Source organism: Hemitrygon akajei, chromosome 7 (assembly GCF_048418815.1).
Source record: "Hemitrygon akajei chromosome 7, sHemAka1.3, whole genome shotgun sequence".
In the NCBI taxonomy this organism is placed as follows: domain Eukaryota; kingdom Metazoa; phylum Chordata; class Chondrichthyes; order Myliobatiformes; family Dasyatidae; genus Hemitrygon; species Hemitrygon akajei.
The window spans coordinates 184554956-184581569 of NC_133130.1; the positions used below are offsets into that span (position 1 = coordinate 184554956).

A 26614-nucleotide genomic window follows, 5' to 3' on the forward strand; every position below is an offset into this window, starting at 1 on the left:
TACAGTCTCCCAACTGCACATACTGAGGTCTATCTGTCAAGTAGTCCACTATCCAATCCACCATGTGAGAGTCTACTCCCATCTCCGTTAGTTTGTGCCTTAAGATCTTGGGCTGGATGGCTGAATGGAAAATCCTACAAAAGGTAATGATTTCGGCCCAATACATCACAGGTAAAGCCCTCCCAATCATTATGAACATCTACATGAAACACTGTCGTAGGAAAGCAGCGTTCATCAGCAAAGATCCTCACTACTCAGGCCACGCTCTTTTCTCGCTGCTGTCATGAGGCAAAAGGTACAAATGTCTCAGAACTCGGACCACCAGGTTCAAGAACAGTTCAAGAACCCCATAATCATCAGGCTCTTGAACAAAGAGGATAATTACACTCACCTATTGAGATGTTCCCACAACCAGTGATCTCACTTTAAGGACTCTTTGTCTTGTTACTTCATGCTCTCATTATTTATTGCTATTTATTTATATTTGCAGTTGCAAGGTTGTTGTCTTCTATGTTCTTGATCCTGTTTACAGTTACTATTCTATAGATTTGCTGAGTATGCCCGCAGGAAAAAGAATCTCAAGATTTTATGTAGTGAAATGTATGTACTCTGTTAATAAATTTTACTTTGAACTTTCGAATCATCAAGTATATTCAAGACCAGGGGTTTCCAACCTTTTTCATGCATTGCATCCATACTATTAACTGAGGGGTCCATGGAGTCCAGGTTGAGAACTCTTGTTAAAGACTGAGATAAATGGTTGGATTGCAGGGGATTTCAAGGTTCTGAGAAATGAGATGGAAAGCTCTTCAGGACAACAATTAGCCCTGTCATGGTTGTAATGAATAGTTGTGTCACAGTTGGCCTAGTTATTGTATTATGTATCTGTCAGTAGAGTACCAACTGTTCTCCCCAGGGGCAAGAAACCTTCAAGCATAATTCTAGGACAGGGGTTCTCAACCTTTTTTATGCCATGGACCAACACCATTAAGCAAGCAGTCCGTGACTCCAGGTTAGGATCCCCTGTTCTGGAATCTTCAAGAATTAAAGGTTTATATTTGTAATTGGTGGCAGATAATGTGATGAAACGTCTCTGAACAAACACGCCAACCCTAATCACACCAGTGTGACTGATTTGTATGTGTTGTTTCAGTGGATGAGTTCGCCAAATAAAAAGTCAAATTAGAAAGGCTCAGGTCAATTTTTTCCTCTGGAAAATCTTTGCATTACTGAAATGAATTGCAGAAGTGCATCTTCATTTAACATTATTCAGCTGGATTGAATATTAAGGGGAATCAATATCGAAATCTAAAAGCAGTGTTGTAAAATTCAGCAGCACTTCGACATTTGGGGTTTTCCCTAATAACTTGCTACACAAAAATAACCAGCTGTCAAATATTGCAGGATATATTGTTAAAGTTGCCCACACGAGGGCCATGTGCTGACTGAAAGAGTTATCCACTTAATCTCATGCATCTACATTTTCCCTGTGAAAATATCTTCCTGGCAAGCATTTAACCAGTTCACTTTTGAAATTTGCTTTTAAATCTGCTTTCACAATCTTTACAAGTGGTACTTTGCAGATAGTAACAACCTCTTTAAAATAGAAATTCTGTTTAATCTCACCTCTGGCTGTTTGGAAGTTGCCAAATGCTGAAGGAAGTTGTATGTTATATATGGAGAATTCCTGGCTATGTAGTGTCTCAGTCACATTACTGTTAATTTTGTTTACAGTTAAATGATGTTAAAAATGCCATACACCTGTTCTCTATCTGCTTTGTATTCTGTGTTGTATTTTATGGAAACTAGTCACGAGTGGGGGCATGATAAAATTGAAGGGAATAAGTAATTATGCAGTTTGTGGCTGGGGACCACCGGATGTCATATCTTTTGTTGACCACTCAATTATGCTGAATTTTGCTTAGTTTCATTGTTTCAGGGTTGTATATTTGCTAACTGCTAATAAATAATCAAATACATATCTTCGACTTTGGAGAAATCATTGGAGCTGAGAGCGTGTCATATAAGTATAACAAATCTGTGGGGCTCCCTAGCAGAGACAATTGGTTTGGTTAGAATTGGCTGCTATAGGTTGGATGATTGAACTTGCAATTCCGAAGGAGCGATGCATGGATTTGTCAGTGAGGATGAACTTGCAATTCTGAAGAAGTACAAATTTGTCAGAGAGGAAATATCCTTGAGAAATGAGCACACAGAAGGACACAGATGCCTTGTGCAGGAAGGCACAGAGTCGACTGTACTTCCTTAGAAGGTTGGCGTCATTCAATGTCTGTAGTGAGATGCTGAAGATGTTCTATAGGTCAGTTGTGGAGAGCGCCCTCTTCTTTGTGGTGGCGTGTTGGGGAGGAAGCATTAAGAAGAGGGACGCCTCACGTCTTAATAAGCTGGTAAGGAAGGCGGGCTCTGTCGTGGGCAAAGTACTGGAGAGTTTAACATCGGTAGCTGAGCGAAGGGCGCTGAGTAGGCTACGGTCAATTATGGAAAACCCTGAACATCCTCTACATAGCACCATCCAGAGACAGAGAAGCAGTTTCAGCGACAGGTTGCTATCGATGCAATGCTCCTCAGACAGGATGAAGAGGTCAATACTCCCCAATGCCATTAGGCTTTACAATTCAACCGCCAGGAGTAAGATATGTTAAAGTGCCGGGGTTGTTTGTATTTAATGTATTTAAGTAAACTACTTAAGAACTTTTTAAAAGCTATTATTAATGCTTTTTGAGAGAGTGATTTAGATGCATATCATATTTTTACTGAGTTAAGTATTGTATGTAATTAGTTTTGCTACAACAAGTGTATGGGACATTGGAAAAAATGTTGAATTTCCCCATGGGGATGAATAAAGTATCTATCTATCTAAACATTTCTATGGTATGTGTCACAACTTCTTGGTGTTATTGCTCATTACCGGCGCTTTGGCACCGGAGATGAGCAGTAACTGTGTAGGAAATGTGACAACTAATTAACACTGGCGTGAGGATGATAAAGACGAAATAATCATTTGTATTGATTGTTGGGAGTGTGGGTGGCACTGACCAAGACCCAGGAAGTACATCCCAGCTCTTCTTTAAAGTTGCCCCAACAGTTCTGTCTTCTTCATCTGGAAGATGGGAAGAAGCCTTGATTTAGCAGGTCCTTGGGAACTGGTACTTGTATCCATCCAACGTTCTTCAGAGGTTTATTAGGAATGCTGGGTTAGATGATCTACTTAAATAGTTCAGTGGATATTGAATCATTAAAGGAAGTCTTAAAGAAGAAATGCAAATCCATGATGTTCTGTCAATGTTAGAAGTGACTGCCTCTCCAGTTTTACAGCAGTGCCATTCTGCTGGATTTGGAGTTTACCTTTAAATTACACAGGAACAGTTTACAGCAGTGAACTAATTTGTAATTATGCAAAACTACATCCTTGGCGAAAAAGCGTTCTTCATTTACACAAGAGATTCTGCAGGTGCTGGAAAAATTGCAGCGTAGCCTTAAAAATACATCTTGAAATTGTGGGCTGCAAAGGAACATTTGACTGGCACTGTAATTTACTAGTTATGAGCAAGCTTGATTTACTGGAAATTACTTTAATGCTTTCCCTAAAAATGAAAGCATGTTTATTAAGGCATATTATCTTCTACTGCTTTTTAAGTTTGAGTGTTTGATTTCTGGACATATAGACCCACCCCCCCCCCCCCCCACCAAGAATCTACCTCTTTAAATCCGAAGATTGCGGAGTTCTCTTTCTAGGTTTTGGTTCCCAATTCTCATCCCAATCCCCATTTCCTAATCCCACTGGTCTAATTTCAGATGTGGCTTGTTCCTACTCATTCTTCATTTGCTGTCAAAGGAGCTGATTCCATGATCTAGATATAAGAATCTTGTCATCTCTCTTTAAATCCAGATCTTTGCAGTTAATATATTTATGAAATTTTATGGAAAGGAACTTTTTGGTTTTGTTTTAACCATAAAATTACACTGTTAACTTTATTTTGAACTCTGGTGCTGTGCATAATTATGAAAGCAGACAGAGTCAATAATTTGCTTATTAAATAAAATTTAAAGAAAATATACTCTGTTAAGGAACAGTAAATAGAGTTTATACTCTCAAGCAGGATAGATGAATCTTGAGTTTTGCTTGAGTAGTGTCAACGTTATGAAAGGATATGATAGTGTAAGTTGTGATGATCATCAGTTAATCAGTTGAAAGCAACTTCATTAGCTCGAGTGTGGAAACGGCATGGAACATGCCCCAAGGAGCAGTTGAATGAGATAACAGAAGCATTCAAGAGGGAAGCTGATGTGCTCATCAGGGAGAAAAGAGCAGAAGGATATAGATATATTAATGCAATTCTGATGCAGACAGAACAAAAGAGTAAACTACTTAAAGCTGGAGAATTTGAGTTAAACCCTGAAGTCTGCAATGTGCCCAGACAATAGACAATAGGTGCAGAAGTAGACCATTCGGCCCTTCGAGCCTGCACCGCCATTCTGAGATCATGGCTAATCATCTACTATCAATACCCGGTTCCTATCTTATCCCCATATCCCTTGATTCCCCTATCCATAAGATACCTATCTAGCTCCTTCTTGAAAGCCAAATGAGATGTTGCTCTTCAGGATTGGGCCTTATCTGCAAGAACCCATGGACAGCTGAAAGTGTCAGTGAGATAGAGAATTAAAGTGCTGGACAATCAGAGGCTCAGGGTCTCTCCTCCTGTAAGAATCCAGATTCTCCAGAGAGCCGTCTCTAATCTACGTTTGATTTTTCTGGTATACGTTGTGAGCACCAAGTGCGGCACCCTAGATTAGAAAAGTGCATGTAAATCGCTGCCTCACTCGGACTGAGTCCCTAGATGATAGTGAGAGAAGAGATGAAAGGACAAGTGTTGCATGTGCCATAAGGGTGGGAATGGTTGGTGGAACAGAAGGATTGACCAGGAGGTTATGAAGGGACCGAGCCCATGAAATGTTGAAGGGGCAGAAGAATATGTGTTGTGTGGTGGAATCTTACTGGAGCAGGTGGATAATCAGTTGAATGCAAACGCTGGCAGAGTTGAAGGTAAGAACCAGGGAACTGTTGGTTTTGGAGAGGGGCTGACCAGAGATTGAGGAAATAGGTAAGTTGCAATCAAGTCTGTGTTTTATGGTAGAGGTTAAGCTATGATTCAGAAGAAGGTCATTTCATCAGAACCTGTACAGCAAGTTTCATTGTCAGAGCAAATACAACAGTAACAGTTGAACTGGGGGAATGGAATGGAGTACTTACAGGAGACGAGGTGGGAGGAATATGGTCAATAGCTGTTTGTGCGATATCTCAGGAGATAAGGCAGAACGACGCAGATGAGTTGGAGATGTACTGTGTGGAGATGAGACATCCACATGAGAGGCAAACGTTAAAGGTGAAGAAATTGATCTACGAACACTTAATAATGTCTGTATTTGAGTTGTAACATAGGAGATCTATTTTAACAAATGCTTAGAGAGAGGGGTCTGAGCAAATTGGTACCTCATCTGAATGTTGTGTGCTGGTATAAAGAATGATATGTCAACACATTATTTCTGTTCAATACCAGTTCCTTCTGCTTAAAACTGCCTTATATTTGTAACCATTGGAAATTCAATACAAACAGTGAATTGTTTTGAGCTCCCAGGAGTAATATGGTTGTGGAACAGATTTAATAAAGTGAGTGAGTGTGCCTGACTGTTTTTTAATTTGAAATTGAATTTCAGTAAATCTACCAAAAAAAACACATTCAGGATTGATTTACCCAGCAACAGTGGATGATGGGATGTTAGGTAATTTGGCTTTTGAATCAGAATCAGGTTTATTATCATTAACATATGGGGTGAAATTTGTTCTTTTGTGGCAGCAGTACCATGCAATGCATAAAAATGGCTATAACTTACAACGTGCAATTAAAATAAATAAATAGTGCAAAAAGAGAGCAAAATAATGAGATAGTGTTCATGCATTGAGATATTGTAAATCGGCTGGTTGAGTGGTGTCACAACAACAACCTTGCACTCAGTATCAGTAAGACCAAAGAATTGATTGTGGGCTTCAGGAAGGGGAAGTCAAGGGAACACACACCAGTCCTCATCAGGGGATCAGCAGTAGAAAGGGGTGACCAGGTTCAAGTTCCTGGATGTCAACTTCTCTGAGTATTTATCTGGGCCCAGCATATTGATGCAGTTACAAAGAAGACATGACATTGGCTATATTTCATTAGGAGTCTGAGGAGAATTGGTATGCCACCAAATGGTATGCTTGCAAATTCTACAGATGTACCATGGAGAGCATTCTAACTGATTGCATCACCATTTGTGGTATGGAGAGGCCACTGCACAGGATCATAAAAAGTTGCAGAAAGCTTGTAAACACAGTCAGCAGCATCATGGGCACTAGCCTCCCCAGGACATGCCCTCTTCTCATCGATGCAATCAAGAGGGAGCCTGAAGACACACTCTCATCATTTCAGGAACAGCTTCTTCCCCTCTGCCTTCAGATTTCTGAATGGACAATGAACCCATGAACACTACCTCAGTATTTTCTCTCTCTTTTTGCACTAGTTCAATTTAATATTTATTTATTTATTTATTTACATAATGTACAGAATAATAAAAAAAGTACTATATGTATTCCTAAAATGCTGAGTGTGTCTTTTCAGAGTCCTGTACCACCTCCCTAACAGTAGCAATGAGAAGATGATGGATGCAGCTTCTTAGGGCACCTCCTTTGGACGATGTCCTTTAATGGAGGGAGGGAGCTGAGTCCGCAGCTTTTTTCTATCTTGTGCATTGGCACCACCATACCAGACAGTGATGCACCCAACCAGAACGCTCGCCACGGTGTATCTGTAGAACTTTGCTTGAGTCTTTGGTGACCTACCAAATCCCCTTAAACTCCTAATGAAGTATAGCTGCTGGCATGCCTCCTTCATGTGTTTGGGCCGAGGATAGATCCTCTGAGATTCTGATACCCAAGAACTTAAAGCTTGATTGAAACATATAAGATTGATAAGATTATTAAGGGATTGGACACGGTAGAGGCAGGAAACATGTTAGCGATGTTGGGGGAGTCCAGAACCAGAGGCCACAATTTAAGAATAAGGGGTAGGCCGTTTAGAACGGAGTTGAGGAAAAACTTTTTCACCCAGAGAGTGGTGGATCTATGGAACGCTCTGCCTAAGAAGGCAGTGGAGGCCAATTCTCTGGATGCTTTAAAGAAAGAGTTAGATAGAACTCTTAAAGATAGCGGAGTCAAGGGATATGGGTAGAAGGCAGGAACGGGGTACTGATTGTGGATGATCAGCCATGATCACATTGAATGGCGGTGCTGGCTCGAAGGGCCGAATGGCCTACTCCTGCTCCTATTGCCTATTGCTCAACTTCTCCACCATTAACCTCTTGATGAAGACTGATGTGTGTTCCTGACTTCCCCTTCTTGAAGTCCATAATCAGTTCCTTGGTGTTACTGATGTTGAGTGTAAGGTTGTTGAAATAGCCAGTAAATCTATCTCACTATATTTTTATTCAGAGATACAATGCTGAATAGGTCCTTCCAGCCCTTTGAGCTCCACTGCCTAGCAACCCTGACAACCATGGTTTAACCCAAATCCAATCACAGGAGAATTTACAATGACCAATGAACCCACTCTTTGGACTGTGAGCACCAGTGAAAACCCATGCATTCTACAGGGAGGACGTACAGAGGACACCAAGATTGAACTCTGACAAAGGGGTGTAAAAACTCTTGTACACATTGTCTAAGATTCTGTCAACAGTAATTGTGTCAGTGCTGAATTTGTAGATAGCGTTTGAACTGTGTCCTGCCACACAGTCACGAGTGTAGAGAGAGTACAACAGTGGGCTAAGCTTGGGCCTTGAGTTGCGCCTGTGCAGGTTGTCAGCAAAGAAGAGATGTTATTATTGATCCAAGCTGTGGTCTCTTGATGAGGAAGTCCAATTCTAGAGCGAGGTACGGAGGCCCAGATTTTGAAGCTTGTTGATTAGTACTGAGGGGGATGATGGTGTTGAACACTGAGCTGTAATCAATAAACAGCAGCCTTGCATAGCTATTGCTATTGTCCAGATGATCCAAGACCGATTGGAGAGCCAGTGAGAGCACATTCACTGTAGACCTATTGTGGCAGGAGCAGGTCTTTGCTCAGGCAGGGGTTAATTCTAGCCATGACCAACCTCTGAAAGCAGTTTAACATAGTACTTGTAAGTGCTGCTGGATAATAATTGTCGAGGCAGCTCGTCCTTCTCTTCTTGGGCGCCAGAATGATTGATGCCCTTTTATAGCAAGTGAGAACCTCCACCTGCAGCAGAGAGTGGTTGAACTTAATTCTTGTGTTTATGTTTTGCCGTCATTCACTGGTTGATCAGAAACTGGTTATTTCTGTGAAGGAGCCTCAGAAATTCTCACAAACCTTAGTTAAGCGCTTTGAATAATTGCTTTTTGGTGGGAAATCTCTGCTCAGTGAAAGGATCGTAAGCTTGATAGTATCGAGACTTATTTCTATATACTTTAAAATATTTGTGTTTTCTGAGGCAGAATAAATTTGTAACCCCAGATTCCTTTGCCTCACAATTGGTACTCTGCTGTTACTTGTTATTTATTGGGATACAGCGCGGAATAAGCCCTAACGGCCCTTTGACCCTCGCCACCCAGCAATCCTGCGATATAATACTAGCCTAATCACTTGACAATCTACAATGACCTATTGACTGTCTTTGAACTTTTGGAGGAAGCTGGAGCACCTGGAGGAAAGCCACGTGGTGATGGGGAGAACGTACAAACTCCTTACAGACAGCAGCGGGAATTGAACCCGGGTCGCCTGTACTGCAAAACCATTATGCAAACCACCATCCTACTGAGTCGTCCAATCTCTTTAGGCTCTGACATGTGATATTCTCCCTCCAAGCCTCTTAACTTCACTGGCTAGAAAAGTGGGGGGAACTCCCTTGGTCCATTTCAAATTTGTGGCAAGAATTCCTTTATACTCATTTGCAAGGACGGACAGACGGTATCTATTTAATTTCATACCCTTGCTGAACTGTCATTTATTTTAAGATGTGTTTGAACTGTCACAGAGGTTTGCCATGGTTAGTGAAAGGCTTAAGTCATATCCAAAATACAAGCCAGCCGGTGGCGTGTATGAAGGCTCATTTACTCTCCTCCTATCCCTGCTCCCTTTCCTCCCCTCCTTTCTCTTCCCCTGTGCACATGTCCCACTCCCAGCCACTTCTTACCTCTTGTTCTTTATTGCACATTATAGAAATCAATTTATTTCAAACTTGCAGAAATCTTCCTGTGGGAGTCAGAACTGCTTATGCTGGATAACATGCCAGTAGTTAGCCAAGCTTGCTGATTCTGCGTACGTGATAGCTTTAAACATTCAGCAGTGAAGAGAAAGAGTAAATGAACCTGGAACGCACTTATAAATGATCAGGCAAAAGCCTGCTCCAGAGCACTGTACAACCATATAAAATTACCAGTGCTGTGAAGCTCATCAAGTAGTTTAGCCACAGCAATCTGCACCTAGCAAAATTGTGGTCGTGGCCAAGTTATCTGCCTTTGGATGTACTGGCAGAGAACAGGGCACAGCATCCTTTCTAATTCAGAAGGTGGGTTACTACATTTTATTCCTTCCACTAAAGATCAATAGAAGTCTAATAAAGTAACATCTGGAGAGTTGTAAACATTTTTATGATCCTGTTAGGGTATCAGATTTTTTAAAAGCTCTTTCAATAATGCTTGCTTTCTGATTTTAGTGCATTTCCTTATAAGGAATCAATTTGATCAAGTTTGTCAAGGGATTTTGTGCTTTTATTTCCACAGAAAAACTCTTCATATTTCGAGGCAGCTAAAGGACCAGGCTGTGGAAGCTCAAGCTTGTTACAGCCTGGGCAACACATATACTCTGCTGGAAGATTATGAGAAAGCTATTGACTACCACCTTAAACATCTTTCCATTGCCCAGGAACTAAATGACAGGTAGAAGCTGCTTTATGTCTTTGTTTCAATTCCTGTATCTGTTAACTGGTGTTAGCATTTACTTGATTTACTGATGGCATTTGTTTAATTTACTCTTGCATTGTTACAGAGATCAGCTCTTACTTTTTGCCTTCCTGTGTTTGACAGCAATAATCTCTTACTGATCATATTAAGTTCATCCGAAGGTCAGCTTCCTGATGATTATATAGGAAGCAACTAACATTGATTTGTTCATCTCTAGTGTGGGCTACAGTACATTAATAATTTGGTACAATGGAAACAGCTAATGTACATGGGTATAACTTTGATCTATAATTTGTTAAAGCTGGCTAGTGGCATAGTGGCATCTGCACCAGACTTCAAAGCAAGCGGTCCTGGGTTTGATTCCGGCCGGCTCCCTGCACACTTTCCATCCATTCTGTGTTGAGCATCGAGCTAGCAATTCAGCCTCATAAAGACAGACAGGTGCTAAAGAAACAGCAAGATTGGTACACCACAAGGTGCAGAGAGGAACAACAACAATAATTCTTTAAGAGCTCCATCAATTTTCCATATTTCATGTCTGAATCTGTTGTCTACCAATTAAAGGTTGAAAGGTCCAATTTAATGTCAGAGAAATGTATACAATATACATCCTGAAATGCTTTTTTTTTCACAAACATCCACGAAAACAGAGAAATGCCCCAAAGAATGAACAACAGTTAAACGTGAGAACCCCAAAGTACCCCCCCAGCTCCCCCCTCCCACGCGTAAGCGGCAGCAAGGCAACAATCCCCCCTCCCCCTCAACAAAAAAAGCACACCCACTACCGAACCCAAGCGTGAGCTGGCGATAGCAAAGACACAACTTGCAGTTACCCCAAAGACTATCACATTTCATCCGCCATTCAACAAGCTACTCGTTCTCTCTCTCCCAAAAAGAGAGAGGGATGTGTCTCCCATTTTCACAGCGAGCGGGAGACATAACAACAATCCATTGGTTTACGGTTAAAAAGTCAGTTTCATCGCTTTTTACGAGCTCTGTGCCTGAAGATGGCATAGATCTTGGGTTCTTGGGCCCACAGCGAAAGATTTTCTGGCCTCCCTGATGACACTCGAGTCTCCTGCCGTGACATCGATCCTCGATCTGCCCGTCTCCAGAGCCCCGAAATTCTCAGGCTTCCAAATACGAGCCGGACTCTCAGGCTGAACCCATGACATGCCGAACAACAACGGCCAGTTCTGAAACCCCGAAAACGGGTCCCATTCCCACAAAGCACCGTAGTCAGCGTGTAACTCCATGTCAAGGTCTTCAAAAGAACCCTGAAAGGGAAAAATAAAGATATTAAAGATGGAAATAGAGCTGTGTCCGAAGATGCAAGCAAAGGAGTCGCCGTTTAGTGCTATCTTAATTAATAGAAATTAATTGTAATATCTTGCCAACTGCTCCTCAGCTGTTGCATTATGTTACCATTCCTATGACAAAACCCAGAGAAAATAATCGTTGGTCAGCTTTTCCATTGATCCTACATATCTAAAGCTTTGGTGACTAAATAAGTTTTCAGAGAGGTAAGCAGAATGTGGATCTGAGACTGTGTTCTTAATGACATTGCTATTGGGGTAATATCATTGTTATTGGTGTTACCAGTAGGAATACAAGTTGTATGCATTTGGATTATACTGTATAAGTTTAACATGTTTCTCTGCTATCTAATCAAAGTTCTATTATAATTTTGGTTGTATTTACTTTGCTCAATATAGAAGAGCAATTCCTTCCAGTGAATGGAGTTCTAAACATATCACTGTTTTGGAGGTAAATCTGGAAGCTTGATTTTCATTCTATGGAATAGTGAAAATTGGGAGTTCTTCCTCAAATTGTTGTAAATAATGAGTTGATCAAAGTTTTTTTGATACGTTGTATCTTTGTTCAGGGAAAATGTAAAGGAATATCAAGCAAAAGTAATTAAAAGCATTTGATGTGCACAATAATTATGTAAACAAATAGTTGAATAGGCAGGAGGAGTTAAGGAATCATCTCCTGTTTGTGAATTCAGGTGGAATGTTTTCCATGGTTCCTTTTGGCATTTGCACATGTTTGTTTCAGGAGAGTTGGATTGGTGCCTGCTGAGATCAAACATAACAGAATAACCTGCAGGAATGACAGCTACCCAGAAGAGGTGTTGAAGAAGCAGACAGTTACTATTTTATCACATGTCAGTGAGAGCCCCCACTTCTATTAAAGGAATGGAGACAGTTCAAACTTCAGTTGGCCTTTTGATGTTATGTAACTGAAATCAACTTAAAATAATCAGAAATTAGTACCTGGTATTAGAAATTTTAAAAGAATATTATTAGAAATTAGTAACATAATGTTGTGACATGTGAGACCATTATATATTAGTCTATACATCACAAAGTTTTATGTTTTAAAATCTTCCCCTTCAATGTATACAGAAGAAACAATGGCTGTAATGTAATATTTTTATTTTAAACTGCAGACATTTAATTATAGATTGAATTAATTGTTAGGAAATGTTAAACTAGAAAATATTAACATGTTAACTGCTTAGGATCTCCTTTCTTACTGAACTGGAGTTATGTTGCAACACAGCCATATTGCATGGTTTGTAAATAACGTTTCAGGATGCAGACACTGATTAGAACTGAATGAAAATGATAATTTAGATAATTAGTATATTCAAAACTTAACTATTGTTCCCTCTTAAGTCTGTTGAAATGAATTTTTCAAATAGCCTGGAAATTACTTCATCCATTCTCTGACTTTCATTCCAATAACATGAGCAATATGCTTTTGCTGTTGTCAAATATTGTAATGGCACATAGCACATCCCTGTTTATTTTGAAGTGCTGACTGTTAATGGAGCCTTGGTTAAGATTTATTCTTAAGCTTTTTCTGTTGTTTATGAGCACTGGAAACTTGTTAGTATGGAACATGTGCCAGTCAATTTAATTTTATCACAGCCAAGTAAATTTACTAGTGCTGCTATGAGACAAAGACCACTATTCCATCAAAGTTCAAAGTAAATTTATATTAAAGTGCATATATGTAACCATATACAACTCTGAAATTCCTTTTCTTTTTATGGGCATACTCAATAAATCCATCAGATGATGACTGTAAATGATCAATAAAAGACCACACTAATTTTGGCATTCAACCGGTGTGCAAAAGATAATAAACTGGACAAATAAAGAAAGAAAAAATTAATAAATTATTTATATATATAAATTTAAAAAACATGAGATGAACAATCTTTGAAAGTGAGTCCATAGATTGTAGGGGCATTTCAATGATGGGGCGAGTGTAGCTATCCCCTTTGATTCAAAAGCCTGATGTTTGAGGGGTAATAACTTGTTGAACTTGGTGGTGTGGGTCCTGAGGCTCCTGTACCACCACCTTGATGGCAGCAGCAGGAAGAGAGCATGGCCTCGGCGGTAGGGGTCCCTGATGGTGGATGCTGTATTGGATTGGAATAAGTTTTATGGCAAGCTACAGGGATTTTTTTTTGTAGGTACAATGGAATTTTATAACTCTTTTAATTCTAAGAACAATGAATTCATCAAACAATTAAAATATAATGAACTGTCATTTGTTATTTTTAAAACCAAGGCAATCACTTACTCCCTGAAGAATTAAACGCAGCCTGCTTTTTTTTTTGCTGCTTGATATGGAGTGTGACGGGTTCTAAGGCTTGTTTTGTTTAGAAATACATAAATGTACAAGGTTAAATTCTCCTAAGTGTATCATATGTGGCAGACAAAAGAGATTTTCAAAGTTTGATACCTTGTCCATGTTGAGGGCTTCGTTGACCATGGTTATTGCTTCCTCACTGTCTGGATTTGCAAGCCAGGGCTGTGCAATATGGAGAGCAAGCTGTTGCTCATGTAGCAAGCACCCCCTCTCCACACAGCTGATAAACCCAAAGGAATGGCAGAGACCGAAACAGTTTGACACCAGCAGTGAGCAGGAGTTGCCAGTCAGCATTGAACTCAATGTGGGACTGCCCTAGGCACTCCAGCTCCAGATTTTTCCCCCGGTGTTTACTCCCAAAGACTTCCCCATGAGTGGGTATAGCCACAAGGCAGCAGAGGTTTGAGGTCAGCGTTTTCCTTCTCCGAGGTGAGTTGCCAATCACGGAAGCAACTAGTTTCCCGCCTTTGCCCTTTTTCCTGTCAGTAGAAACTGTTCTGCTGGGCTCGGTAGCTGAGCCACATGTGAAGGCCAGGAGCTGGACTTAGTTGTCAGAGGCTATTTGAAGCACACAGCATTGGGAACATTTAATAGGTATTGGGAGCTTATCCCCAGCTATCACAACCTTAAGAAACTATATCTTGTCTGTACTCTTCACTTTAGATAAGAGCAGATGTGGCTGTCAGTTGGAGGGAAAAATCTTCCTCTCAACACTGAGTATAGAAGAATAGCATCTGCACTCAGTTTGGACCTTTCTGTAGTGAAGTTTGACCTCTCAAAGTAAACCCAAGCATGTATTCTTCTTTATTCCTGTAACTTGCTTACCTGATTTTTCTGACTTGAAGTTTGGTTGTTCAGAGTTGCTTGTTAACCTTTTCAAGTAACCTTCATCCATTTCTTAATTATTTTTCCTCCTATGGACAGTCTAGCTTATAGTTCTACATGTTTTTACACAATCCAGTAAATTGTGGTACAGGTAGTCTCTAACCATGTTAACTGAAAACTAGATTCAAAGATATAGTGTAGGTTGTTTAATACTCTGAACATTATACTTGGTCCAGTATCATCTGGCATTTGGTTTGTAAGCAAATCATCATGATCTCAATTGAATGATAATTCAGGTAAGGAATGTAGTCTGTTACTGTCAACTGTTTTAGTGAGGTTGAGTTTGAGGAAAAGTAGAAGCTTTTTACAGTTTTTTTTAGTCTTTGTACATTGTTTTTGATAAGCACCCTAAAACGTTGAACGTTGTTGCACTTCATAATTCACAAAGATGTCTAAAGACATCAGCTTGTACAGTGGTCTCTGATCAACTTATCTGTAAATAAAGCTCTTCTGCGAGAGTGAAACTAATATCTGGAGTTCAGTCTCACAGCAAGCAAGTGCACTCTGAAAATATATCAACCTTAAAATGTTTGGATGTTTGGTCAAGCCTCAACACAGTGATGGCCAAAACTAGATGCTGGTGGTTGGCATTAAGCAGGAATAGAGACCTAATGGGGCAGCAAAGTAGTTTTCTTTAATGGAACGGCACATACATATCACTGGGATAAAACTTTCAGTAGTAATTATTAATGAAAGCCTTTCTGACTTTTTATCATCGTTGAATGAGAAAATTTCACTCCTCAGCACATTCTGTTTCAAGTAAATTTTTTGCCCACACTCAAGTTTTCCCTCGAGTGATATCGTCAGACTATTTCAGCCAGCTTTGGCAAGGATAATTGATTCACCTGTCTTAATCCTGCGGAACTAGGTGCACACACTTTGAATAAATATAAAGTAGTGATAAGCATTGGGAAGAAAATCTCTTTAAAAATTCACACTGCCACTTCTTGTTGCCAGGAGGGCTCCGTGATTAATAACGTTGACAAAGAAAATAGTACATATCAGTAATCTTTCTGCAAACTATTGTGGAATATCATTTTCTAGCTAATACAGTGACCATGATACAAACAGATGGGTCTTTACGTAAAGATTTTGCTGGCATTCTTGGAGGAAGATATTACCATACAAGCTAGATGCACCTTTTGTGATTTCAGTTTCATGAGGGTGAATAAAGGTTTCAAATGTACATTTAATGTCAGGAATATATACAATATACATCCTGAACTCGGCCCATTGATTCTGCTCTGCCATTCAATCATGGGCTGATCCAGTTCTTCCAGTCATCCCCACTCCCCTGCCTTCTCTCCATACCCTTTGATGCTCTGGCTAATCAAGAACCTATCTATCTCTGTGTTAAGTGCACCCAATGACTTGGCCTCCACAGCTGCTCGTGGCAACAAATTCCACAGATTTACCACCCTCCAACTAAAGTAACTTCTCTGCATCTCTGTTCCAAATGGACGTCACTCACTCCTGAAGTTGTGCCCACTTGTCCAAGACTCCCCTGTCATGGGAAATAACTTCGCCATATCAAATCTGTTCAAGCCTTTTAATATATGGAATGTTTCTATGAGATCCCCCTCATTCTCCTGAACTACAGGGAAAATAACCCAAGAGCTGCCAGACGTTCCTCATACAATAACCCTTTCATTCCTGGAATCATTCTCGTGAATCTTCTCTGAACCCTCTACAATGTCAGTATATCCTTTCTAAAACAAGGAGCCCAAAACTGCACACAATACTCTTGAGTGTGGTCTCACGAGTGCCTTATAGAGCCTCAACATCACATCCCTTCTCTTATATTCTGTACCTCCAGAAATGAATGCCAACATTGCATTCGCCTTCTTCACTACCAACTCAGCCTGGGGGCTAACCTTTAGGGTATCTTGCTTAAGGACTTCCAAGTCCTTTTGCATCTCTGCATTTTGAATTCTCTCCCCATCTAAATAATAGTCTGCCCTTTTATTTCTTCCACCAAAGTGCATGACTATATACTTTCCAACATTGTAGTTCATTTGCTGCTACTTCGTCTATTCCCCTAAACTACCTCTCTGCAGGCTCTCTGTTTCCTCAACACAACCCAGTCCTCCACCTATCTTTGTATCATCGGCAAATTTAGCCTCAAATCCATTAATCCCATAGTCAAAATCAATGACGTACTTAAAAAGCAGCAGTCCCAACACCAACCCCTATGGAATTTCACTGGTAACCGGCAGCCAGCCAGAATAGGATCCCTTTATTCCCACTCTCTGTTTTCTGCCGATAAGCCAATGCTCCACCCAGGCTAGTAACTAACTCCCTTTTAATTCCATGGGCTCTTATCTTGCTAAGCAGCCTCATGTGTGGCACCTTGTCAAAGGCCTTCTGAAAATCCAAGTACAGCACTTCACTGCATCTCCTTTGTCTACTCTGCTAGTAATTTCCTCAAAAAATTGCAGTATGTTAGTCAGGCAGGATTTTCCTTCCTTTCCTTTCCTGTCATGTGCCTCCAGATATTCTGTAATCTCATCCCTAACAGTCTGTTCCAAAACTTCCCAAACTGATGTCAGGCTAACAGGTCTATAGTTTACTTTCTGCTGCCTCCCACCCTTCTTAAATAGCAGATTAACATTTGCAATTTTCCAGTAATCCTGTACAATGCCAGAATCGATCGATTCTTGAAAGATCATTGTTAATGGCTCCGCAATATCTCCAGCTACTTCCTTCAGAACCTGAGGGTGCATTCCATCAGGTCCAGGAGATTTATCCACATTCAGACTATTAAGCTTCCTGAGAACCTTCTCACTTGTAATTTTCACTGCACATACTTCACTTCCCTGACACTCTTGAATGTCTGGTAAACTGCAGACGTCTTCCACTGTGAAGACTGATGCAAAATACGCATTCAGTTCCTCTGCCATCTCTGCGTTTCTCATTATAATATCTCTAGCGTCATTTTCTATTGGTCCTATATCTACCCTCAACTCTCTTTTACCCTTTATACACTTAAAAGAGCTTTTAGAATCTTCTTTGATATTAGTTGCCAGCTTCCTTTCATAATTCATCTTTTCTTCCTAATGACCTTCTTAGTTTCCTTCTGTAAGTTTTTAAAAGATTCCCAATCCCTTATCTTCCCACTAGCTTTGGCCTTGTATGCCCTCTGTTTTGCTTTTACTTTGGCTCTGACTTCACTTGTCAGCCATGGTAGTGTCCTTCTTCCATTTGAAAATTTCTTTCTATTTGGAATATATCTGTCTTGCACTTCCCTCATTTTCACAGAAGCTCCAGCCATTGCTGCTCTGCTGCCCTTCCTGTTAGTTTCCCTTTCTAGTCAACCTTGGTCAGTTCCCCTCTCATGCCATTGTAATTTCCTTTATTCCACTGAAATACTGACACATTGGAATTTAGTTTCTTCTTCTCAAATTTCAAAGCAAACTCGATCATATTGTGATCACTGTTCCCTATGGGTTCCTAGCCTTGAGCTCTCTTATCACCTCCAGATCATTGCACAGCCAATCCCCTAATGGGCTCAACAACAAGCTGTTCTAAAAAACCATCCTTTCTACATTCTCTCTCTTGAGGTCCAGTACTGGCCTGGTTTTCCCAATCCACTTTCATGTTAAAATCCCCAATGATTATCATGACATTGCCCTTCTGACAGGCCTTTTCTATCTCCTGCTGTAATTTGTAATCCACATCCCATTTTTTCTTTGCAGCCATGCATGAAAGCAGAGGAATGCCCCCAAAGAAGGAATAACAGTTAAATGTTAGAACCCCAAAGTCTCCCTCAGCTCTCCACCCTCCTGCACATAAGCAGCAGCAAACAACGGTCCCCCTTCCCCCACCGGCACCCACCACTGAGCACTCAAATGTACAGCAAGCAACAGTAACGACACAGCCTTGCAGTACACCAAAGACTGCTCATTCATCTGGTGTACAACCTACCACAGGTGCGTGCTCCCTCTCCCCTCCCCCTCCCAACCCCTTTCACCCACTCCTCTCCCCCTTCCCCCTCCCCTCTCTCCCCCTAATAGGGGAGAAAGAAGTGTCTCCATTACACAGCGAGAGGGGAGACATAACAAACAACTCGCTGGTTTATGATGATAAAAGTCCGTTGCATCACTTTTTCTGAGCGATGTGCCCAAAGATCTCAGGTTCCTGGGCACACAGCCTTAGATCTTCCTTGTCCCATGACACACTGGCCTCCTGCCTGGACACCGACCTCTGATACTCCCCGTCTCCAGAGCCACGAAATCTCGAACCTCTGAAGGTGAACAAAGATATTAGGCTGCACCCTTGGCATGCCAAATAACAGCCAGTCATGGAGCCCCAAGAGTGGTTCCCATCCCCACAAAGAACTGTAGTCAGCGTGTAACTCCAGGTCAGGGTCCTCAAAAGAACCCTGAAAGGGAAAAATAAAGATATCGAAGATGGAAATAGAGCTATTTCCGAAGATGCAAGCAAAGGAGTCACCGTTAGGCGCCATTGTCTCCTCCTAAGGTCCTCCTCTAATCTGAAAAAACAATTTTACTTGAACCTTCCTGACACAACAAAAAAGTAGTGGCATTGTTGTCAAAGCAATGTTAACTTAGGAAAAAAACAATTGAAAGTGGGCTGTGTAGGCTATGACCGTTGTTTTTCCATAACCCTCAAGTGGTCTATTCCTGTATGGTTGTCCTCAAATTACATATAACCATATAACAATTACAGCACGGAAACAGGCCATCTCAGCCCTTCTAGTCCGTGCCGAACGCTTAATCTCACCTAATCCCACTGACCCGCACTCAGCCCATAACCCTCCATTCCTTTCCTGTCCATATACCTATCCCATTTTGCTTTAAATGACAAGTTGTAGAAGTTGCCTCTACAACTTCTACTGGAAGCTCATTCCACACAGCTACCACTGTCTGAGTAAAGAAATTCCCCCTCATGTTACCCTTAAACTTTTGCCCCCTAAGTCTCAACTCATGTCCTCTTGTTTGAATCTCCCCTACTCTCAATGGAAAAAGCCTGTCCACGTCAACTCAATCCCCCTCATAATTTTAAGTACCTCTATCAAGTCTCCCCTCAACCTTCTACGCTCCAAAGAATAAAGACCTAACTTGTTCAATCTTTCCCTGTAACTTAGGTGCTAAAACCCAGGTAACATTCTAGTAAGTCATTTCTGTACTCTCTCTATTTTGTTGACATCTTTCCTATAAGTCGGCGACCAGAACTGTACACAATATTCCAAATTCAGCCTTACCAATGCCTTGTACAATTTTAACATTACATCCCAACTCCTATACTCAGTGCTCTGATTTATAAAGGCCAACATACCAAAAGCTTTCTTCACCACCCTATCCACATGAGATTCCACCTTCAGGGAACTATGCACCATTATTCCTAGAACACTGTGTTCTACTGCATTCTTCAGTGCCCTACCATTTACCATGTATGTCCTATTTGGATTATTCCTACCAAAATGTAGAACCTCACACTTATCAGCATTAAACTCCATCTGCCATCGTTCAGCCCACTCTTCTAACTGGCCTAAATCTCTCTGCAAACCTTGAAAACCTACTTCATTATCCACAATGCCCACCTACCTTAGTATCATCTGCATACTTACTAATCCAATTTACCACCCCATCATCCAGATCATTAATGTATATGACAAACAACATTGGACCCAGTACAGATCCCTGAGGCACACCACCAGTCACCGGCCTCCAACCTGACAAACATTTATCCACCACTACTCTCTGGCATCTCCTATCCAGCCACTGTTGAATCCATTCTACTACTTCAATATTAATACCTAACGATTGAATCTTCCTAACTAACCTTCCGTGCGGAACCTTGTCAAAGGCCTTACTGAAGTCCATATAGACTACATCCACTGCTTTACCCTCATCAACTTTCCTCGTGTAACCTCTTCAATAAATTCAATAAGATTTGTCAAACATGACCTTCCACGCACAAATCCATGTTGACTGTTCCTAATCAGACCCTGTCTATCCAGATAATTATATTTACCATCTCTAAGAATACTTTCCATTAATTTACCCACCACTGACATCAAACTGACAGGCCTATAATTGCTACGTTTACGTTTAGAACCCTTTTTAAACAATGGAACCACATGAGCAATATGCCAATCCTCCGGCACCATACCCATTTCTAATGACATTTGAAATATTTCTGTCAGAGCCCCTGCTATTTCTACACTAACCCCCCTGAAGGTCCTAGGGAATATCCTGTCAGGACCCGGAGATTAATCCACTTTTATATTCCTTAAAAGCGCCAGTACTTCCTCCTCTTTAATCGTCATAGTTTCCATAACTTCCCTATTCATTTCCCTTACCTTACACAATTCAATATCCTTCTCCTTAGTGAATACCGAAGAAAAGAAATTGTTCAAAATCTCCCCCATCTCTTTCAGCTCCACACATAGCTGTCCACTCTGATTCTCTAAGGGACCGATTTTATCCCTCACTATCCTTTTGCTATTAATATAACTGTAGAAACCCTTTGGATTTATTTTCACCTTACTTGCCAAAGCAACCTCGTATCTTCTTTTAGCTTTTCTAATTTCTTTCTTAAGATTCTTTTTACATTCTTTATATTCCTCGAGCACCTCATTTACTCCATGCTGCCTATATTTATTGTAGATATCTCTCTTTTTCCTAACCAAGTTTCCAATATCCCTTGAAAACCATGGCTCTCTCAAACTTTTAACCTTTCTTTTCAACCTAACAGGAACATACAGATTCTGTACCCTCAAAATTTCACCTTTAAATGGCCGCCATTTCTCTATTACATCCTTCTACATAACTGAAGAAAGTGTTACAGATTTTCTCTTTGTCACCCATACCTTCCACCTCCTGTTTGCACAGTAAGTCGGACAAAGCTGTAGGATACCGATTCTGCTGTAGCTCAAAAAACTCTAAACAAATGCTGTTACTAGGCTTGACTTTCCTGAGGCTCACACACAATAATCTATGCAACATTTGATGTATTCTTTCATTTTGAACTCTGTCAGATTTTTCTTATGCTCAAGGCCAAACATTAAGGCAAAGCTTGTCATGTGAATCTGGTCTGTAATAAAACGTATCATGGAGCAGTTAAATGGGCCCTATGTTTTTATTTATCTTCTCATATTCACCGGTGGTATAATTTTCTCTGTGCAGAAAAGGATAGAAACCACTTAAACATGAGGAGATCTGCAGACACTGGAAGTTCAAGCAACACACACAAAATGCTGGTGGAACGTAGCAGGCCAGGACTGGCGAAGGGTCTCTGCCTGAAATGTCAACTGTACTTCTTCCTATAGATGCTGCCTGGCCTGCTGCGTTCCACCAGAAACCACTTAAAAAGCTTTGCAATTGCATGTTATGCTAGAAAAGGAATTCTAAAGCCAAACACTTAATATTTCATTATTGTATAGTAAAACTGAGAGATCAGAAATATTTTCTATTGGATTTGAGATTTGATAAGAGAAGTATTCTAATCTCATCCAAAGTTGTACAATAGGGTACAAGAAAATGTGCTATCAGGTGTTCTTTTTGGCTTTTTGAACAGAGTTGGAGAAGGCAGAGCATGCTGGAGTCTAGGAAATGCCTACGTATCCCTTGGGAGCCATGAGCAAGGACTACATTTTGCAACAAGACACCTAGAAATCTCCAGAGAGGTAAGAAACTGTCAGACTCACATCATGAAATCTTACAGAATTGGAGGCTGCTCTTGTGCCCACTTTCCTGCACCTGATCCTTTGTAAGATCTGTCTGATTTAGTCCTTCACTACAACTATTTTCTCGAGTTTTAGCATTCCATTGAAGTGCTTAACCTTGTGATGTGTCCACCATCCCTTCAGGTAATATAATACAGATTGCAGTTATGCATTTTAGAAAAGCTCTGATCATTTCCTCCTGCTCATTTGTTATTTACCTCAAATATTCAGTCCGAATAACTGGCCCTTCTGCTGTTAGATACATTAATGCCTCTGCCTCTCTCTTATACTGAGATATTATTAGCACTATCACCTGATCTGAACTCCATGGGTCAGGCAGCAGCTATGGAAAGGAATAGACTGTCGACGTTTCGAGCTGAGGCCCTTCTTCGGGTCTGAGAAGGCGCCAGAGTATAAAGGTGGGGGTAGGGGCAGGCCAGCAGGAAGGTGAGAGGTGAAGCCAGATGGTTGGTGAAGGTCAAGGGCTGGAGAAAAAGAAATCTGATAGGAGTGGAGAGTGGATCATAGAGAAAAGGGAAGGAGGAGACGACTCGTGAGAGGAGGTAAAATGGTCAGAGTGGGGAATAGAGGAAGGTGGAGGTTGGGGTAGAATTTATTTTCTGGAAGGAGAAATCAATATTTATTTCTTCAGGTTGGAGCTTACCCAGACAGAATACAAGGTGTTGCTCCTCTACCGTGAGGGTGGTCTCATCTTGGTCATGAAGCAACATGTCGGAACAGGAATGGGAATGCAATTAAAATATTTGGCCACCATAAAGTTCCTCTTTTGGCGGATGGTGCGGAGGTACTCGATGAAGCGATCCACCAATTCACGACAGGTCTCCCCAATGTAGAAGAGGCTGCACTGGGAGGACTGGACACAATAGACAACCCCAGCAGATATCCGGGTGAAGTGTTGCCTCACCTGGTAGGACTGTCTTGGGCCCTGAAGGGAGGTGGTATATGGGCAGGTGCAACACTTAGGCTGCTTGCAGGGATAAGCGCCAGGAGCGAGATTAGTGGGGATGATGACAGGAGAGTTGGGAGGGAGGGATCCCTGCAGAAAGCAGAGGGGGAGGTAAAGATATGTACATTTAGTGGTAGGAAATTCAGAAAGCGTGTTAGTTTCTTTTCCAACAAATAACACCTCTGATAAAGCAAAGTTCCCAAATTACTGTACCACAATGTTCTACCAAGTATAATCACACTGAACTGGGGCTTTCTTTTTCTCTTGTGATGGAAAGGCTTCAAGCAGATTAACACTAAAGGTTTAGTTCATTGCAGTGTGGAAATAGATTAAATTAACATGTCACAAGCAACTTCGCTATTGGACACACACCAATATGCTTAAAGTCAGAACCACTCTGCGACAGATGCTAAAGCACCTGGCCCTGACACACCTTACATCAGAATGCTGTTTAAGGACTTCAGTCTGGCGTTCAACACTATTGTCCCACAGATCTTGGTGAACCAACTCCTGTTCCTTGATCTAAATACATCACTGCAAAACTGGGTGTTGGACTTCCTTACCAACAAAACTTGGATTGTCAGGCTACACAACCGCTCCACCTACGAGTCATCCTCAATATCCAGGGCTGTGTGCTGAGCCCATTGCTGAACACTCTGCTCACAAATGACTGCACGGCTAAATTCCCGAGTACTCACGTTGACAACTTCACAATGACTCGACAGTGGTGGGGCTTATTGCCAACAACGATGAGACAGCCTACAGAGAGGAGGTGGAAGAGTTCAAGGCCTGGTGCCAGGCAAATACCTTCTTCCTCACTGTCAACAAGACAGAGCAGGTGTTTACCAACTTTGGGAGAACTCGCATCACTTATACCCCTTTTTACATAACTGGCACAGTAGTGGAAACTGAGCAATTTCAAACATGTAGGAAATTATAGGAAAGATGTCAACAAAATAGAGTGCAGAGAAGATTTACTAGAATGTTACCTGAGTTTCAGCACCTAAGTTACAGGGAAAGATTGAACAAGTTAAGTCTTTATTCTTTGGAGCGTAGAAGGTTGAGGGGGGACTTGATAGAGGTATTTAAAATTATGAGGGGGATAGATAGAGTTGACGTGGACAGGCTTTTTCCATTGAGAGTAGGGGAGATTCAAACAAGAGGCCATGAGTTGAGACTTAGGGGGCAAAAGTTTAAGGGTAACATGAGGGGGAATTTCTTTAGTGGTAGCTGTGTGGAATGAGCTTCCAGTAGAAGTGGTAGAGGCAGGTTCGTTATTGTCATTTAAAGCAAAATTGGATAGGTACATGGACAGGAAAGGAATGGAGGGTTATGGGCTGAGTGCAGGTCAGTGGGATTAGGTGAGAGTAAGCATTTGGCATGGACTAGAATGGCCGAGATGGCCTGTTTCCATGCTATAATTGTTATATGGTTATATGTGGAAATGCACACCTCGCCCAACCTCTCATAGTCCTAGAACACATTCTACATGTTCAGGAAAGCTCATTAATGCCTCTTCTTTCTGAGGAGACTGAAGAGAGCATTATGCACATCTATACAGGTAGTCCCCGAGTTACGAACGTCCGACTTATGGACAACTCGTAGTTACGAACCGAGGAAGGAGAAGGCCGTCCGCCATTTTAAGTCGGATCACGATGCTGTCCACCATTTTAAGTCGTTGCCGTTGACACTGTGTTGAGTGTTTAACTTTGTATTTGGCTTAAATTTTTCTTAGTAAGATTCACCCTGACCCCCCCCTCCCTCCCCCCCCCCGGTTCCAGTCGGCTGGTGGTGCAGTGAGATCAGCGCCGGGCTGGAGATTGGAGTTTCCCGAGTTCGATCCAGTGACAGACCGCTCCCGTGCTGGGTTGATGTTTATCCAGTGACTCCCGTACCATCTGTGCTGGGTTGATGTCGAGCTCACAACTCGACCTCGTAAAAAAAAAACACTGCCACCTCCAGTTTAAATTCCCACGTGGAATATTATGGATGATCAAATACCCAAACTCAGTACAGCCCCCACTTGTCCCATTTAGCCTGTCTCAATCCGGTGCTCCTTAGGACCCAGCGGACCTCGAGAGCCGGCAAAGCTCGGGAGCTGCCGCCCGCAGCGTTTCTGTTCCATTGACGGGAAGTGATCGCGATTCAAAATAAAGTGGAAATAATAAAGTGTTTGGAAAGAGGTGAAACGCCATCAGTCATTGGAAAAGCGTTAGGCTACAGTTGGTCAACAATCGGAACAATTTTAAAGGATAACGGATAAAGTGAGAATAATGGAGCATGTGAAAGGTGCTGCTTCGATTAAAGCTACAATTATTACTAAGCAACGCAGTGGTTTGATTATTGGAATACATATGTTTCTTAAGTGTTTTATATGCATAGAAAGGTAAAATATATACTATATACTAAGACAAACGTTTGACTAACTGATGCTAAATAATACCAGATGTATTTGTTCCAACTTCCGTACAAATCCGACTTAAAAACGGACTCAGGAACGGAACTCGTATGTAACCCAGGGACTGCCTGTACTCAAGTCATTCTACAGATGTGCAGTGGAGAGCATCCTAACAAGATGCAACATTGTACACTATGAAAACTGCACTGTGGCACACAGGAGGCTCTTACAACGGGTAGCTAAAACTCCCCAGCCCATCACCAGCACCGGCCTACCCGCCATCAAGGATATATTTACAGAAAGGTGTTGGAAAAAGGGCCAGCGACATCAGGGAGGAGGCAACGTAGCATCCATGCCAGAATCACCAGACTCAAAATCAGCAACTTTCACCAAGCAGAAAGGATGATCAACATCTTCACCCACTAACCCACCCCTCCACATCCCCAACCACCATTACTTTAACATTTCCTGTCAATCACATTGTGTATAAACACTCCTGTACTGAGTGTCACTTTATGGACATACAATCAATCTTTGAACATAGATAAGCTATTTTACATAATTATTGTGTTTTTTAAATATTATTGTGTCTTTATCTTATTGTGTTAATTTGTGCTGCATCAGATCCAGAGTAACAACTATTTCATTCTCCTTTACGCTTGTGTATTGAAAATGACATTAAACAATCGTGAATCTTGAACAACCTTTGCATTGTGCCATTCAAATCAGCTGCATGCTAACCAAAATAAAATAAATGATTTTAGACAAAGGTGGTAAAGCAGTGGGTATATCTAAAGTTCTGAATATTGTGTATGAGAAACAAAAATAATGGATGAATAGCAAAAGACCTGTCCAATTTGGTTAGCAGATTGTATGTCGATTTGATCAGAACACACTTAAAGTTTCCTGAGATAACCTCAGGGCAGCTTTAGTACTTTCATGAATCTGAGACTGGTGTTAAGCAAGACTGTA

General features: G+C 41.2%; 1 protein-coding gene across 5 annotated transcripts in view; it reads left to right on the top strand.

Moving 5' to 3' along the window:
• gpsm1b (G protein signaling modulator 1b) overlaps nucleotides 1-26614 on the top strand; it is a 316327-nt gene that overhangs the window by 175484 nt on the left and 114229 nt on the right. For all 5 annotated transcript variants that reach the window (XM_073052866.1, XM_073052864.1, XM_073052868.1 and 2 more), the window contains 2 exons: nucleotides 9857-10012; nucleotides 22130-22238. In XM_073052866.1, coding sequence (XP_072908967.1) covers nucleotides 9857-10012; nucleotides 22130-22238 — 265 coding nt within the window. The remainder of the gene's footprint in view (nucleotides 1-9856; nucleotides 10013-22129; nucleotides 22239-26614) is intronic.